At 40.5% G+C, this 18,819-nt stretch overlaps 1 protein-coding gene across 1 annotated transcript in view; it reads right to left on the reverse strand.

The window, feature by feature from the left end:
• Window positions 1–8,622: 8,622 nt before the first annotated feature.
• DICER1 (dicer 1, ribonuclease III) overlaps window positions 8,623–18,819 on the reverse strand; it is a 561,110-nt gene continuing 550,913 nt past the window's right edge. Inside the window, exon 28 of the mRNA XM_078660108.1 lies at window positions 8,623–13,373. Within this exon, the coding sequence (XP_078516234.1) occupies window positions 13,208–13,373 (166 nt within the window). The 3' untranslated portion in view covers window positions 8,623–13,207. The remainder of the gene's footprint in view (window positions 13,374–18,819) is intronic.

Below are 18,819 nucleotides of genomic sequence, written 5' to 3' on the forward strand. Positions count from 1 at the left end.
TTTTACAAATTGGTATTGCTAGAAAGCAGATTCATTCAGCTACCCGTGAATAGCTGAAGAATGGCCTGTATGAATACTTTGCAACACTTATCTACTGTAAAAAAGCAATCATATAATTTAATCACTTCGATTTATTTTCTAAAAATTAAAGTTTTTTTTACTAGCCCATAGATGAAAAGCTAGTTTCAGCATTCCATCAATCTATTAGTGACAGGGCGACACGTACACCAGTGTGATTACCACAGCTCGGAAGGAGCTACAATAATAGTCTGTACTGTTGAGAAATGATACGTAATTTTGAGGTAAAGTGGTAGCCGAATCGAGCACAACTCGCAAAATGAATCGTAATCACCTTAAGCTATAGATGTAGCAAATTGCTGGTGCTGTTGATGCTCATGACAGAAGCAACAAATATATAATTTACTACATAGTGGAAAGCATGTGTATGCCATTTTCTGTCGGCAGCATGTGTGCGCTTTTCCATGATAGAGGATTCCCAGGCGATTACAATGAGTAAGGAGTGCACACGCATCCGAATACTGTGGCACAAACTGATATATTTTGGCAGAATTTAGTTACAAATAAAAAGTCTCACGATATTCTGATTTACAGGGTGCTGCCCTACGACGAAATCATCTACATTGGCATGATGAGTTGCTTAATGTTGCAAAAGTAATCATGAAAGGCCTTTCTTTTACTTTACAATATTATTCGTGTAACTAAACAGACTGAATATTGAACCTTTAGTTTGCCATACTTGTTTCCAGTAGAATGTGTGCTCAACTTCTACACAGACAAAAATCTACTTCGGTTGTGTAAGTAAATGATACATTGCAGACATGCATAGACTTTTTTCAAATTCAGCGAATCAAAATAGCAGCAAAGCCATAACACATTAATCTTAACTGAGCATATTTTCTGTTGAAATGAGGTAAAGCATGGTACCAACGGCAATGCTTATTTGTGCTACATGGACAGAGCAAAACAAAACCTTAAATACACAATTACAGCATAGTAAAAATTGCACTATAAAGTACATTGTAGAACTTGAGAGAAAAACGTTTAAGGTTCGCGAAAAAGAAATATAAACATGTACATTAGTGCCATTCATTGAGTAATTTTCCTCTTTTACAGCCAGACAGCATTGCATATCCTCACCAAGTTTGAGCGCAGAATTTAAATTGAGTCTAAGTGGCAGGCAGCACGATCTGGAGCCAAATGCTAATCCCGGGCAGACCAGGGTAGCAGGTAGGGGCTAAAATGAAAGAAATTCATCTAGGGCCATGCACTTGGATCCTCTTTTTCCACAAACAGTAAAAGACAAGACATATACAAGGGCAGCACAAAGCAGCCGGGCTTTCAATCTATGAAGAAATGATTTATTTAAAAGAGGCAACTTCACTTGCAATTCATTTATCGAGGACAATTATTCTATCGATTGTAAAGGATTCGGAAAGGAGGGTGTAGAAAGACACCTCTCCATAAAAAAATAAACAGTCAGAAGTCATGTTCAATTGTTAGAATACCAGCAACATGGTTTCCAAACCTACGACATGAGACTACATCAAGGAAATTATTGTTGAGCTAGCTTTGCTCAGTTTCAATGTTCCAACAGATCATACATAATGGTGCTTTTCACATATCATGCAAAATGAAAACATTGAGCAGAAAATACAGTTCAATTGGCACAGTCGCGACCAATGTTGACAAACACCCAAATACAAAACCTCTTCAGTTTTTTCTTCACAGTAACGTCGTGCCCCCGCTTGGTACCCAATAGGTAAAGTTTGCCTTCTATGCATGAAGGACAAGAAACTGAAAAACACCAATACACACATGGGATCAGTGATAGCGGAATCCGAGGCCATATTAGGTAGAAAAGATATTTGGTTCTCAGCGCCATTATTTAAGTGAATATCATGCACAATAACCCATTAAAAGGGATGAGGTGATCACAAACACATGTGGATGAAACAATGAGTTGCAGCATAAATATTTTTATAACAAGTGCATAGATCGTGCATTTTCTCTTACAGCTTTTAACCCCTGAAAAAGATACACAAGAAACCTACCTATGGAAAGGCATACATGAAACCTACCTTGAAGACTTTGAGAAGCAGAGTAACAAATTCTCCATAAATGCACATAAGAAAAGTAAATGAACAACAATGTTATCATGGAGAAAAAAGTGTGTTGGCTAGTAACATTTTAGTGAATGTTTTTCTAGAAGATATTATGTATGTACACACTCCACCCCACACACAAATTTACAAAATGTAGAATTCATTAAAGAGGAATGAGAGAAAAGGAGGGAGTAGGTGGTCCTCACAGTTATACCTGTGGGGAGAACTACAAATAGTAGCAGAAAGGTAAGCAAAGCCAACATGGCGTACCTACACAGGGAGACAGATTCCTATGATAGTTACTCAACAACATCCGGAACAAGACCGAGCTACATGCAATGATCAGTTTCAGAAAAACACAAAATATCTAAGAGCCCTTTTCAATTTAGCGGTCACCTGAGCAAGCTCTATTAAATGCAGTCAAGCGCAACTGATCCCTGGATATAGGAATCTGAAAAGAATACCGCATGTTTCAGGCTCACCAATTAAAAGGATGAATTATCCTGGGCTTCACACCGAACCCTGAATTTTTTTTTACAATTACCCATCGTATGGCACCATATGGCAAAGTTTCAGGAGCAGACCTATGCACAAACCGAATCTGAATAGATCAATTTACTGGAAAAGGTTCTGTGATCATTCTGTGAAACACCCACACTGCAGGTGATTGTTTGGAAGCTGCTGTATGGCCTCATACTGCAATACATTTTCCCAAAATGGCTGACAAGTGGAATGTAACAATTATTTAATACCAACCAGTACAAGGGCATAAGACTAAACTCTGGCCTCCAGCACCATCATTTAGGTGATTGGTATACTTCTCTCTGTTATACTTTCCAGAGGAACAAAACAACCAAGCCAAGGGTAGTATCCCATCCCACCCCAATAAATGGGATGCAACCATTTGATTGGAAAGTTAATTGCTAAAATGAAAGAAGTCTTAACAAATATACCTTTATATTTCACACAAGTGAATGGGGCATCTAGGGAGACCATTCTCACAAGACTGATGGGTATTTAACTCGATATCTTAACTCCACCAACTGCTGCAATCACAAGAAGGCACATACAAAAACGAGAACACATCTATTTTAAGGGCATGTATGAAAGTAAATAGAAAACAACCCTCCAAGATATTATGAAACTAAGCTTTTTACTCTTCTTTCTAAAGGTGTCCAATTGGCTTGTTTAGAAACTTATTTTAAATATTGTTTTGGTTGACGATTTGCACAACATAGCTATCTTAAAAAGAAAACCTGATATTCTTTGGCACTAGGAATATGCCCTTCACCTTTTCACATAGTAAATACAAGGTCCCGTTCCAGGATTCCATCTTTTGGGTTCAGTGAGCCACAGTGAGATAACAGCGACATCCCAGCAGTAGTTTAAAACCCCTTAACTGCTATATTTTCAACTTAAAAAAAAAGATAAACTATACATCAGAATATAGGTAGGCAAAGCTAAAGTGTACATTTGGTCCGTGACCAAATTGACTGTTAGCTACATTATGGTATGTGTATGCATTACAAATTGTGAAACTGTTCCATTGTTTTATGAACAAACTAATATTTAGTCATTTTCAGCCGAAGTTTTCCAAAATATTTCTACCAGTCTCGCAGCCAAAACAATGTCCCCTCGGAAACAGACAGCCTGGCAAAGTTTGGGATAGGTGTCAAAGTCAGAGGTTTGGAAGGGATACAAAATGAATGATTTTTCAGTCTCAGAAGAAAGTGCCATTTTAAAGTATGAGAATTGTTTTAGGCTCCAATTAGCAATAATATTTTGTGTAAGAACCTTTCATATTTCTAATGGCTTTGTTTTAAACAAATTTTCTCAAAGAAACTGGGGTAAAGGAGTACTTGTCAAGGTGCACCATATCGGCTCTGAGGTTCTGAAGAAAGACATTCACACTGTACTCCAACTGCCTTATGAGTTTCAGTGGTGGCTCCTCCGCTAAGGCAGAGCAGTTTCGCCCCACTGCTGTTCGCACTGAAAAAGGTTCTTAAAATTGTATTTGTTCTTGCTGTGGTGTTTTGGAACTGCTCTGCTCACTGAGCAAGGGGAGGAGTGGTGGGCACTATGTAAGTGGGCATAAATGTTTGGCTGGACCTCTTGGGCACTTTTGCGTACCTTTTAATTTTCTCCATCCAGGCTACATTACAGCCTGGGTGGAGAACATGCCCAGTCTCCCATTCCCTGGTTGAGCACCAAACCACGGCGCTCAGACCAATCAAAATGCTGCATTGCAGCACTGTGATTGGCTATGGGCATCCTGAGTGCTTCCTGTTTTCAGAGAAGAAGCCAGTAAAAGGACGGAGGAGAGGTGGCAGCAGGCCAGCCAGCAGGTACGTGATTTTTTTACTCCCCCTCCCTGCCCCACTGCTGCTTCCTGGGAGCAGCCACCACTGATTTTTTTTTAACAAATGGGAATCACCATTAGTGATAACTGAAATTCCAGGGCCCATATAAGGACTGCTACTCTTTCAGCTACTACTCACACATTCCAACAGAAAGAAATCTAGGGCAGACAGAACAGTAGTTTGGTGAAGTTCAATTACACTCTTTGTGTCAAAACCACTGTCTGTTGCATGTGTCTAAGACAGGTAAGACAGTGTACTTCAGTGAGGACAGGGACTTTTTGTTAATTACACCATGGACAGATGTCTTACCTCTTAAGGTTTCAAAGGCAATAGCAAGTGTCCCTTCGGCTATATGGAGCGACCCTTGTCAAGTCATACTTTTCAAAGGCTGATATACAGAAATAGTGTCAAATCAATTTAACTATGGACATTAACACGAAAATAGTCAAGGTAGAAATTAGTTGGCCCCACAGCAGGACAGGCAACGGTTGAGAAGTGGGGACTTGTATGTCAGGCATTTTTCTACAACCACAGAAAGGCATTCCTAAAGGTGGTCTTAGTTGATGGGGGCATAGTATTTATGTATGCCTTAGGATCTTTTTTGCTAACCCCTCTTCAGAGGCAGGTGAAAGAGGTCTCATTCTCAGCACATACCAGGCATTAAAGTTCATTTGTCAGTTGAATTACCAAAGCAAGTACCCCAGGGTATTCAGGTTGCCCTCCACCCAAAATAGGCTGTACAATCAGGCATTACTGAGAAAATAATTTATGGACAAGCGACTGAAAAGAAAGTCATCCCAAAAGGTACAGGTAGAAGCCTTGTCCAAAATAAAAATGTATAAGATTCAATAAAAATTGGATCATACTACTTTGACAGTATTTTTCTGTGAAAGAAGTACAAAAATCACTTCCATGCCTGAACCATTCACTGTCCCTGGGAGTGGACTTTCCAATCAATAAACTAAAAAAGCTTGCCTCATATGATTATGCCAACCCAAAACTTTGATGAAATATTTAGATCCAAAAGGCTGAGTTTCTAGAAGACCTTTTCCCTAACTATTTAACGCAGGTCTAAGGTTTGACACAATGCCCACAAACATGCATTTCAGACACCATCAAAACATTTAGGAAAAAAACTGATCTAATCAAAATCTGTCAAGGAATCCAATAAAAAGTATGATGCATGAAATGACTAACTGCTATACTCGGGTGGCATACATTCAGATGTGATTATGGAAAAAAAAATCAAGTACATACATTTCAGTTCACATTTTTTTTAGATACTTTTCACAGCTGTGTCATAGGAACTTTGACAAAAACTCAATTTGAGCCTAATCAGATTTACTCTTTAGCCCATTTAATATGGAGCACGTTAAGCACTGTGATTGTGTTTGTTTACTGCTTATTGCCCCTTGTTGAGGTGTTGAAACACATACTTTATATATAGCAAATATGTAAACACCCTAATCTGTTTTTCTGACACTAAAATCAAAAACTAATATACACAAGTCTCCGCATCTCTAGGCATGCATTGATAAACAAGAAGCTTTATAGGAGCAATGCCTACACATACAAGATAGAACTCTGATTGAAAAGCCTCAGATTATACTTGGAACACGCATCATATTCCAACTCAACACTGCAGAGACTGTGACATTAGGACAGATATGGTAGGGCAGTGATTGAGCATTTATTGCATACCCAATCACCCTACCCACCAGCCTGAGTATGTTATGGAATGCCTTTACCATTATACAAACCACAAGAATATGTTATTAGGAAAAATCTTGCCTTCCATTGTTTGTCTCTAAGTTTAGTACTGCACTTGTTTCATCAGTTCCTCACAACTATATTTGTTTTGGTCAATCTAACCTTTTGGGTCATCCTCCGCGGTTAAATAAGCAGTTAATAGCATTTTGGAATGGAGAAAGCTATAGGGGTCTGTAAAGCTAATGTCACTCACTGAAGTCCGATCATGGCATCCATTTTGGTTTTTCAACTGGGATACTGCACCAAGGCAGCACATTAAATACAGGAACATGAATTCGGGTGAGATCTGTAGGCATGTTCAATAAAGAAAACATCTAGATATCAAACTCAGCCAATAAGAGCACTAGAAGGCCAGGTATTTGGATTCTGAAACAGGTCATTTTAAACCATAAAATAAAGAAGTATCGGAAGTTATAACAATTGAAAACCACAACCTCTCAAGAGGAATGTTATCCAGGGCAATAGAATCCTGCTTCTATGATTGTAAGGTCGCAATATAAGAGAACTCAAAGTGTAGTATTGCTTCGGACACCCATCTAACAACCATATGTGTGGTATTACTTGCATCATAAACACACAATTGTACTCGCAAGGCCTGGTATACTGATTTACGGAAGGGGCTGATATCACTTGGTGCACAGTATCAATATTAGCAGGTGTATTTCAGTCTTGTTTAAGGAAACAACTGTGTAGGAAAGTCCCATGAATGTGCTTCAACATTTGCAACAGGCCCTCCTGTGACCAGATTCATAATGCCTCTGAAATGTTCCTAAATCAAATGCTCACAATTCCTTCCTAAGCACTAGACTCAAGATTTCTCACTAGGATCAAGATTTCTTGGACTGACAACATTGTAACCCTCGATATGAGAAAATGTTAACAGATAATACATCAACAAAATCACAATTATCTAATATTGAAGAAAAAAATGAAAAATACTTCCTATCATAACAATTTAGCCCCCACAGTTCGCATGTGTGCTGTTAATATCATTTTCTCCGATTAACCTGCAGAAGATTGACTGTCTAATATAAGTAGGTATATTGTTTTGCCTCATGTGTGCTACAACTGAAGGAGATATATTATTGGCAGCCTGCACAAATAACACTTTTCACAGAATAAGACTGAGAACACTATAATAAATATTTTGGGTTGCAAGCCTGATTAATTTTGATCACATAGAGAACTTACCCTCTGCCCTTAGAAACATATTCACTCCCACAATACCTCAAAGATTGCTACCTACTTCAGATCAACGACGAAGATCAAGAAGGATTAACTCTGCTAATGATGCACTAAAAGCATGTTTCTTGAGATTCAACGCTACTATATAATGGGAGTAGTAACATTTTCTCGTATGAGAAAGCAGTTTGATTGCCAGAAGAATGTTATGGTTGCCAAACCATGATTAATTGTAAATTTTCTACGTTTATCAACAAAGAAGTTTCAATGATGATTACTTGTTAGAGTAGTGGAAAGTAATTGTTTTCAGACATACAAAGTAAATATTTTGCAGGTATATTATATTTCATACAATTTTCATTAGGGATTACAACCACAGCATCATGATATAGTTCATGGACAATAAATGCCAGCAACCCATTGCAATACAAGTAGACACACTTAAAACATGCTAATCTCAAGGTAAGTGCCTGGCTGAAACTTGACATAAATCGCAAAAGGAGGTGATTGAGTTAACTGAGAAACAGTTCCCTAGTCAAACCTTAACTTCTAAGCCGCTATGTGAACACCAAGAAGCTACCCATGAACAACACTTGCTGACACAATCTTAAACATCCAATCAAGGCATACTGGCTACATAGGCACTGACTTTATACCAACAATATGAAGTGCCAGAGACTGAACACTGGCCTGTATCCTTTATAAATGCACCGTTTTATGTACAAGTCTGTGGATCCAACTGACAACTAAAATATTCTTAGTGTAAAGGTAGAATAAAAAAGTTTTCAAGATGTGTGGTTTTGGCATTCCGAAACGAGTTGAATCAGTCTATTTCACACTGAAAGCTTTCATGTGCTTACAACAAAATTAGTGATTTCTCATTTTTCTAACTATTTTGACTTGGACACTTTAAGGAATAATTTCATGCCTTTTTCTCAAAATACATTTCAGCTTAATTGCCACAGATGGTTGAGAAATTGCCTTTACATGTTAAAATTATAAAACAACCACTCATCTCAAATCTCTCACAGCAGAACACACAATCATACGAGGGGACTGCCTAATTATTTTAATCAAAGCACATTTAACAAAAAGAAAATATCAGATATGCACAACGTTCGTTCGTCTTTGAGACTGGTTTAGTGGTAAAGTTATTTTAACATAAAAAATGCAATCAGATTAAAACCAAAACATATTAAACTGAAACATTTATTTGAATCAAAGGCATATGGATTTTTACATAATCAAAGTAAATAATCTTTAAAAGGGAACACTTAAGATTCACAAAACAAAATGATACTATCCTAGGTGGTGCAAATATATATCTGATAAGTGTCAGATCAAGAGTAAAAAAATATAGGCAATTCTGTAAGCATTAGCAGCTCTAGCAAGTTGCATTTCGACCTCAGATACCCATTTTAATTTGAAGAGGACTTGCCTAACTAGAATGGAAAAAGCTGACGAAGTGACAAAGGATCATCTTAAAAAAATAAACTGGAAATAAGTTATATTTTATCAATACATGCAATGACAGATCTAATGTTCCACAATGTTAAATTCAGGGTCAAGCAAATACCAGGCATTCACAAATCACAGCTTGAAGACCTTCACAGGAAATTAACTGTCATGGCAGATTTGGTCCAGTGTTCTACAGTGGGCTAGCAAAATACATTTCATTTAAAATGTGGCTCTATATTGCATTCAGGCTCTAGAATATTTAATCAATTATTTTAAACTAATCTTTGTAGGACTGTAGTTTTCTTGGGTTTCTATGGTGCAACATTATCAAGAAGAGTTTCTCAAATTCAAAGCTGGGGCGTCACCCAGTTAGGAACTATCCACAGATTTCCTGTGACCCTAAGCAACACGTGTTTAAGTATATAATGGAAGTAAAGTAATTACAGAACAAATCAACGTTATGCTTTCCTCTCCACTACCAAAGGTATAATTAGCTCTGTGTTGATGGGAGTCAAATGGATATTTCTTTGTGTTTCCCTTTCGCAAAAATAAAATATAGAATATATGTATTACTATATCTGAAACAAAGACTTAGTTGGTACAGTGATTGATAAAAAGAGAGTTTACAAACGACAATCTTTGCAGAAATAGTCAAAGCCCCCATTTTTCAAAAGGTTTATAAAATTGGACCTCACTGTATGTATTGCAGAAGGACAAGGTTAAAGGTACACTATACGTAGCACTAGTTAAACACATAAAAACTTGAGCATTAAAACCCATCAATAGAAGAATGACGTGCAGCAAAATAAAAAAAAACACCCTGCTTGGCTTTGTCAGACTTAAAGAATGATCAATGGGTAAAGAAAAAAATATTACAGCACACCGCTAACAATGGTTTTGTGGAACAAGAGTCTTGCCCACAGTTTTGTTTTTAAAGTAAATTAAGAGGTATTATTATTACAGTGCAAAAAAACAGTTACTCACCCGTAGTAACACCACTACTATTCATCTGCAGGATGCCTCCCAATTATAGCTTATGAGAATCTTGTGGAAAACCAGAACCTGTGCCTTAACAGTTTAAAAAGCTTCAGGGCCTTTGAAATAGTGCATTGCTCAAAGCCCTGCATTCCTCACCCCTTTATTTTAAACTTAAAAACCCATCTGGATGTAGCTTTGTGGCTGTATCTGTAAGAAAGGTGGTGGGTGCTTAGAAGGGAGTAGTTGCACTACGACTACCATAAGTAACTTGTGCTTGCCTCTCAATTAGACTAGAACTCCTTCATATTTACAAGTTGTGGCAAGAGATTGCGTGTATCGAAACCCGACCAGCTTGTGTAAGGCAACACAGTTTACAAATGACTGCCTAACTAAAGCATTTGATCTAAAGGAAGAATCAGCAGAGAAGTGGTCACAGTATGCGATAAGGTGGCACAAGGGCCTGTCCAGCAGGTGGTTAATATAAGGGCAAATTTAGGAAAAACAACAGGAAAGTAATTTAAAATGGTAGAGTGCCAAACTCTGATATATTTCTAGGCATTGTGTTTTATGTCACAATACTTAAAAGAGGACAAAGGAAAGTATGCTTTGTAGCTATTAACTGCCAAATGTGAGTAAACAACCCTAATTCAGTAGTGATGTCAACAAAGATGACCTTGTACAAAAGGCTACTATGTTATGTATGTTAGCTCAAGTCACTGGAAAAACCATATAGAGGACATGAATTACATGATCAGGCAACTACAATATAAAGAAAAATATATATTTTTTAAACATTGGGGGTCAGTGTATAAAAATCCCGCTCATTTTAATAACATCTTAAAATATGGGAGCTCACATTTAATTGAGTGGGAGTTAACATGGTTGACTTAAGGACTGATGAGTAACTGTATTTTGTGCTAAGACCACAGAAAACCATCTTACTCAGAAGTCTCTTTGGACATTCCTTAAAGAATATACCTCATTTTGGCATTAGTCAAACTACCCAAATAGATTTATATCATATTCAGACCACTGGAGTATACCCAGGGAAATACGATTTACTAAAGCCCTTATTTGACTGAGGGAATTGCATGGAATCAGGGCCAGTGCAAGGCATCTTTTTTTTTTTTAAGTCCCCACCGTTCAAAAATCAACTCTACTGTGTTACTGTGCCCATTAAAGTAATTGTCTTAGGCAAGATGTGATTTCTCAGAGTGCACCTTCCTATGTGAAGGCAGAACTGATAATATTGCATCTCCTACCAATGTTGCCACCAGCAGACGCATACCTTTCACTTGAAGAAGAGTGTATTTTTCGAAGAAGAATGCAGCCTCTAAGCTGCGGCATTCAAACTCCTTGGATGGATAAAAATGCATACAAAAATGTCCTGTGCCCATAAAAATATTGCCTACATAAACATAGCATTTGGTTTACTGATGTAGAAAGCTGGAGCCCAGTCAACACTGGTCAATAAGAAACAATAGGAATGGGTAGTTGTAAACTGATAAGGCACAGTCATTTCCAGTTTAGCCGCAAAGAGAGGTAAAACAACCACAAGATGGAAATGGAAGAAAGCTAGACGCAAAAGTACTTACATTTCAAGCTTGATCCACACAACAGCATCAAACCAAAAAAGGCAATGCTTGAGATACAGAAGAAAATGAGAACTGAGGTATTCAAGTAAAGGGTGCCTAAATAATGTAATTAAAAGAATTCAGGCATAGGCGAACAACCTGATTTCTACTTAAAACACTGAAACAGAAGATTCTTAATGACCACAAATCACAAACATATCAAAAGTACGGCAGTTTCTTTCATTGAGATATTTCATGTCATATACCAGGACAACTTTGGTAGGTGACGCATGCAACATTATGAAAAGTACAGTAAGAAACTTGAGAAAACTCGCTGTAAAGGTGCTCCAAGTGTTAAATAAGTAACCAATTCATTATAAAATCTGCAGCATATTTTAAGAGTGATATGTAAGATTACAGTTAGCCTAACAGTTTATACAAGAACATTAACATCACCTAATGCTTCTAACAAAGAAGCATTCTGCTCTCAAAATTGTTAAACTCGACAATTAGTCAACAACTATTGCTAGCTTCTGGTTAAAAAAAAATATATATTACTTTAGACTGTAGACTATTACTGTAGATTATCAATATCTACTCTGTGTCAAAATATTGTTGTTGATTACTTCTGTAATACTATTGTAGTAATTCAAATCACAGTCAGCTTATTGTGCTGAAAATCCAGAGTTGATTTGCTAACAACACACAACAAAATGGAGGGAATGTAGAACGTCCTTTCTTATTAATTCTGTAATTGAAGAAATATTAGAGTTTGCTTTAAGGCAAAAAGCGATTTTATGGAAAACTGATTGGTATAAAACTGAAACATATACCAGTATCATAAATGTAACTGATTTTCCCTACCATATAAGTGCAATAATGATTTGGTATGTCACCTTAATACAAAGATGACACAAAAACACAGTTCTGGCACACTCACTCTTATACCAGATTTTACAGTGCAATTGATTAACTGCTTTATGACTGGCACTAGTGCACAGATTGAGGATCTTAAATGTAATATATGTGCATACACATGTATACGTGTGTGTGTGTGTATGCGAGTGCATTTAGCTATGAGTACGTACCAGAGGATGATGTATTATCATTTATTTACAAAACTGATTAAGGAAAGGCAAGGACTCCCAGAAACATGCAAAGAATTCACTTCCATGAAGTCTGCTCCTTGTGTATTTGTGTGCAAATGTGAAATTACAATGCTTTGTGATGCTTATTGTTCTGATGCCATATTGACCTACAAGGTGATCAAAGGTAGTGGTAAGATGGATTATAACAATTGGTCACAATAACATGTTTTATTAGGATCAATTGATTGTCACCTATTGCCAATATGGCATCAAACGTATGTATATACACACACCAACACAAAAACATGATATAGATACATAAACCTAAAACCTGCTTTAGGCTACTACTCCTTTGCCATGTCACCCTAAGGTAGCAGGAACAAAAAAAAGGTAAACATAAAAAGCACAACAACCTGACAGTTATTTCAGAAACATTTTGAAATGCAGTGAATAAAGCACTCTTGTGAAAACCAAAGCAGGAAAAAGTGAGGAAAGAAGACAAGATTGTGTTTGCGCAAACAACTATCAAATTGCCATTAGTTTGAACACTTTTGTACATGTTACATTTTTCTACTGTCACAATGTTCTGCTTTCTAACACACATTAAGTTCAGTCTTCTATTCAGTTTGTTCCTCTCAACCTTTTTGCTGTCTAGGGGGCAAGGAATCGCCGCTTCAGCTGATTAAGACAGGAGGTTGATTTGCTTTGAGGCTACGAAGGGCTCGTCTTGCAGCGGCAGACTTGGCAATCCTGTAACTTCTTCCAACACCTTTGAATTTTCCTTTACCAACAACTTCCACAGTTACTCTGACCTTTCCGTCATATGTTCTTTCTGCAGGACTGAAGTACATAAACAAATGGATATTAGTGGGAACAAAAGCAATAGGTTAGCACATATATATACTCCATTTGCCATTCAACCACATAACCCACATGTAATTTAATTTAAAGGACAGAACGGCTCTGAACTGAGACCATCAATACAGTATAAGTTACTGTTAATAATAATTTGTCCTCTACAGCCCCCTCTTCTTCAAACTTGTGTGCTTGGTAAAGAAGAATAAAACAGAACACTTCTGCACATGATACGGAAAAATCAATTTAGAAGCCTGGGCAAATTTGTAAAGTCACCGGACTCAATCCCTAAAACACACTGACTTCTCTTAATGGATGTCTTTTAGTATCAGTCCATTGTCTTTCAAACTAAAAGGAAGAAAAATGTACAATATAAAACAGGCTGGGAAACAACTGATTACTCCATGGTCAATCCCAAAACCTCCCCAACTATAGTTGTTCAATCTGAGTGCATGTTCTGGAACAAACAACGGACATATAATGCTGAGTTTTACCCATGTGAGTGTCTGGTCTTACTGCAGGAAAATAGCTCACACATAAGAGTAAAACTCCCTCCTTAACCTATTCCACACTGCTCTATGTTCATCTTTTGACTAAGTCCAGTACATTCTGGCACCAGGACCTTTTACCATCCGCTCTACCATTAAAGTCAACTGAACACATCCTTCAGCTGTTTGGAGGGTGTGTCCAAACATTGTGTCCTCCCAACGAGCTCTACTCTTCAATTGCAGCAGCATATGTCTTTTAATGGTTTGGAGAATTCTCAGCGAAGGTGGGAGAATGGGTCCAGGACATGGCTTTCTAACACACCATGCACCCCATTCTTTTCTACCCTCTTTCTAGTGCTTTTGAGTGTGTAGCAGGTGCAGGCAGTGGACTAGGGTGAACTCCTAAGCAAAGTCCCATGTGGTTGGTGCCCACTGGAGTATTTTATTTTATACGGAGACCGGTTACCGCCAAACATCTACACGTTATCCTTCAAAAGCAACCCACAGTCAAAATATGTAATTTAAGGTCTGCAAACAATGCTTCTTTTTTGAGTGCCTCTGCTATCTCTGTCCACGCATTACCTTCACCATCTCCTGTCATTGTTCCCCCTTCCAGGATCTACTTAAAGGCATCTGCAGTGCAAACATCTGTTCGTTGCTGGCATACCAAAGGCAAGCCCATCTGCACATGGATGGCAGCCAGAGACTCTCATCTTCCATAACCCACCACTGCCCCTGCATGCTTCTCAACACCATGAAACCCACCCACTCCTCCACGCACTCCTACCACACAATACAGAAAGTGCTTTCACCAGCACCGTCTGACACTTCAACCTGCATCAACACACCACGTGCCCCCACACAGCATCACAACCACACAGACATCACCCAGCATAATCAATCATGTGCAAACCAGCATCTGCTTGCACATCAAACCTCAATATAATGCATGCTTGTCAACAACTGCTACAGAGATCTGAGACCAGCTGGACGGAGCTGCTCACCGAAACATGGCTTACCGCGGACTCAACACCACATATAGCTGCAGCCATACCCACTGGTTACAAGTGTGTCAAGTAGGATCGCCAACACAAACCCCGTAGGAGGTAGCTTCATCGGATTCAAGGACTCCATCAGCTGCACCACAAACTTGGTAACAGGAATGGACTACACGGAACACCTCGATTTCAAACTGCAAATCACAGCTAACTTTATCCTGGACAGCCCAGGACCACACGTCAACTTCACCAGGAACCTCCCGGAATTAGTAGCCACACTGATAGTTAACTTCACTACCTACATCCTCCTAGGAGACCTAAACTTTCACCTATAAGACTGCACCAACCCAAAGTCAACCACACTGCTGGAAAGCCTCAGAAACCTCATACTTATGCAAAACGTCTCACCCCTACCCACGCTGTCGGACACATCTTGGACACAGTCTTTACCTTATTCAGCGCTATCACAATAAACACTCTCCCTTCTGTGACCTGGACTGAGCATGCCATCGTGAGCTTCTCAAACACCTTTCCCCACCACAGAAGAACCATCATGAAAGGGCCGGACAGCCAACACTGGAACACCATATTGGAGGTGGGTCAGGCTTAAGCCTCCCACAAAAGCTAAACCAGAGCACACAGGCCACCTATCAAGTGACATCTACAATTTAACACTTGGATCCTTGCCTGTGCCAAAACCATGACCTTTTGGGAAAAAAGATAAGTAACAAGAGCGTGTATGCAGGCCAGCTTGTCCACGGAAGAACTCAGAATCACCATGTGGCATTGCAAGTGACTGGAAAAGAGGTAGAGAGCAAGACAAGGAGAATCAGCCAAGGGAACATTCAAATCTGCCCTCAGACGCTATCACCAGCAAAGCAGAGAAACCAAAAGGAAGGCTCTCACTAAGTGTATCGACAACAGATCCAACAGTAGCAAGGCATTTTGGCTCTTATCAATGATTTCATCACTAACTCAGCCACCAGCAGCAACAACACTCATATCCAAGAACTGTGTAACTAGCTCTCAGACTTCATCTGCAACTAAAATCACAGCCATCTACACAAATTTTGACCTTCAACTGGACCCCTTCAAACTTGCAATAAGTATGGCAGTATTGAACAAGGCAACGCACACTGACAACATGCAACCTATCACAGAAGAAACAAGCATTTGCAATACAATAGATCTCGCATTTACGAGAGTTTAAGCTATTGTCATTTAAAATGGCAATAGCTAAAAATCTTGTAAACAAGAGGCCTATTTCACTTCAAAGAAGCGGACGCCATTGTCCGGGGCTGCATGAAAGTGAAAGCGGGCATGGCGAGGAAAGCACGTTGTGCCTGCAGTAGGAGGAACCCATTAAAGAAAAGAGTGCTTACAGACTAAATAAGACATACCGTGTTGCATCCAACGTAAAAGGGCCAGACGCCATGGGAGGTTACAAATGCAGATAAAGCGGTACCAAGGGGGGACTAATAACCCTAATAAAGACTTGCAAGCCATCTTATACGAAGGACAATGACACAAGCCAATGAAAAATATGGGTGGAGAGTGGACTGGGCTTCTTTTCTATACCCCACAACAAAAAGTCTCGCAGAGCAGCGCATGCGTGCTGACTCAGGCTCGACCTCACAAACAAGTTCCTCCCTTTTGCTAACACTTTATTTGGTAGAGACTATCTAGCTGCAAATTCCTTACCTTTGAACATCCCCAGCCATCGGATTGGATCTGGAAGACTTTCAAGCAGTACCTCAGCGCACAGGTAGGTGGCATAGTTCGGCTCTGTGTAGGCGTCGTCAGCACTGGAAGCGGCATGTGCGTTACCTATATAGGTGCCATCACAGCATGTTGAGGTCAGTTACTTTTGCAGTATTCCATGCCAGGAGCATGGGGGTGGGAGGCCACGATGAGCACTGACCACTGGTATGGAAAAGACTAAGATCCTAAAAGGGTTTTCCTGTATATGAACAGGGTCACCGAGCTGGGATAAAGTAGCCCCTTTGGATTAACTGTAGTACCCAACGACCTGTGGTTACTGACCGCAAATAGGGGAACCATGATGGTCTGATGGCGACTAAGTAGGTTTGTGGAGGCAGCAGCCGCCAGGGTTGTTGGGTGGACTGACCTGACCGCTGGGCGCCTGTCCCATGTGGTCTGTGGGACCCATGCCTTCGGCCACGAAAAGGCTGGGAAGCCAGATGGCCACGGTGGCTGGGGAGGTATGGGTGTGTTTGGAGACCCCTTCCACAGCCACAAATGGGGTGGCAGGTGGATTGGGATTGACAAGGGGCCACAGACAAGCCCAATGACGTGGCTGTAGCTCAGCTGTCCTTAAAGCGCTTCAGCTCTGAATCCGAATGGTCTCCAAATAGGCAAGAGCCATCAAAGGGCATGTCCATGAGGGAAGCCTAGACATCACCTGAAAAAACAGATGTTCTCAGGCAAGCGTGGTCCCACAAGGCCACTGACTATTAAATCGCTCTACTTAGCGAGTCGGTCTTGTCAAGTCCACATATGATCGAGAACTTTCCTGCATTTCTCCCGTCTGCAATTGCCTGACAGAGTATGGCCCGTGCCTCCTCGGGGAACTCGGGTGACAAAGTGAGCTAAAGAACGATGATGGATTCAACCCAAATTTGTGAATGGGGGTGTGTGTCTGAAAAGTTTAAACGCTCCATCAGTCATCTGCTTGTGTTTGCTTTGTTCGCTCTAATTTGGCAGGGTATGCCTAGACACTTTGCCACTGGATTCAAGCTATCCTGGCTGATGAGGGCGGTTAGCTCGAAACCGGGCCCAGAATGCTTGTTTCCGGTCCAGGGACGACATGGCTTGGCAGTTCGGGCTGAACTGTTCCTATGAAGCACAGGGTCAAGACTGATTTGCATATAGCTGTGTCTGAACTGGGGTGGCGAAGGGGGCTAAAGAACGATGATGGATTCAACTCAGATATGTGACTGGGGGGTGAGTGTCTGAAAAGATTCAGCGCTCCGTCCATCATCTCCCCGTGTTCCCTTGGGTACCATAGGCAGCACTTGCGCAACCGAATCCCAGAGCGTACGGGAATAAAGGCCCAATAGGCATTCAGTGCCAGGCTGGTGGAAGAGAAAATTCTCTTACCAAAGGTGCCCAAATTCTTTGATTCTCTACCCGTTAAGAGTGGTAGGGATCGCTCCAGGGTAAATGCAGGATGTTGAGGCTTGGACCATCAAGCTCTCTGGAGTGGGTTGCTGGGTAAGGAAACTGGGATCCTCGCGAGCAGGGGGATGGAGTTGGGCAATTGTCCAATTCACAGGAGCCTCTATGCAGGCTTGCACCAGGCCCCAAGTAGGACATCTGTAAGGGCTTCATTAAATGGGACTAAAGGCTCTGAGGGGGGGACTCCTGGTTGAAGCAGCTCGGTCACAACGTTAGTCTTCACCGCCACCAAGGGTGGCTGAAGGTCCATGACCCCTGTCACACTGCACAAGCCCACAGCAAAAGAGACTTCCTTCTCTGTAGCCACAGTAGGAGGGAAATCCAGACTAGTGTCAGATAAGGTGTTAACCCATTGGCCTCACCCTGTTCCTCATACCAGTTGTCCTCTTCAACTGGGTATTTTCCATAAGGGTCCATAGACCCCTCCCAAATGTCCTGCTCTCCAGGCCAATCCTGTAAATAAGGCATTGGCTCAGTTTGTGGAAGAATGTCCTCGGCTGGGCACCGGATGCCCCCATCCTGCGCCGTGTCCATGGGGATGGTGCCGCCTAGGGGCGTCAGCACTGCAGTGGGTGCTGAGGAACTCCACTCCGGATCCAGGGAGGGATCCTTGGGGCCCGACTGGTGCGCAGGGCGAACCTGCTGGCATGGTTCCAGTGGGGGCCTCTCCTGTGCTAGTGGGGTCCCAAGGCACTTGAAAGGAGCTGGGCCGTCCAAAAATGAGGCGCAAGGCCTCATAGCAAGGCA

The sequence above is a fragment of the Lissotriton helveticus genome, chromosome 9 (genome assembly GCF_964261635.1).
Source record: "Lissotriton helveticus chromosome 9, aLisHel1.1, whole genome shotgun sequence".
Classification (NCBI taxonomy): Eukaryota; Metazoa; Chordata; class Amphibia; order Caudata; family Salamandridae; genus Lissotriton; species Lissotriton helveticus.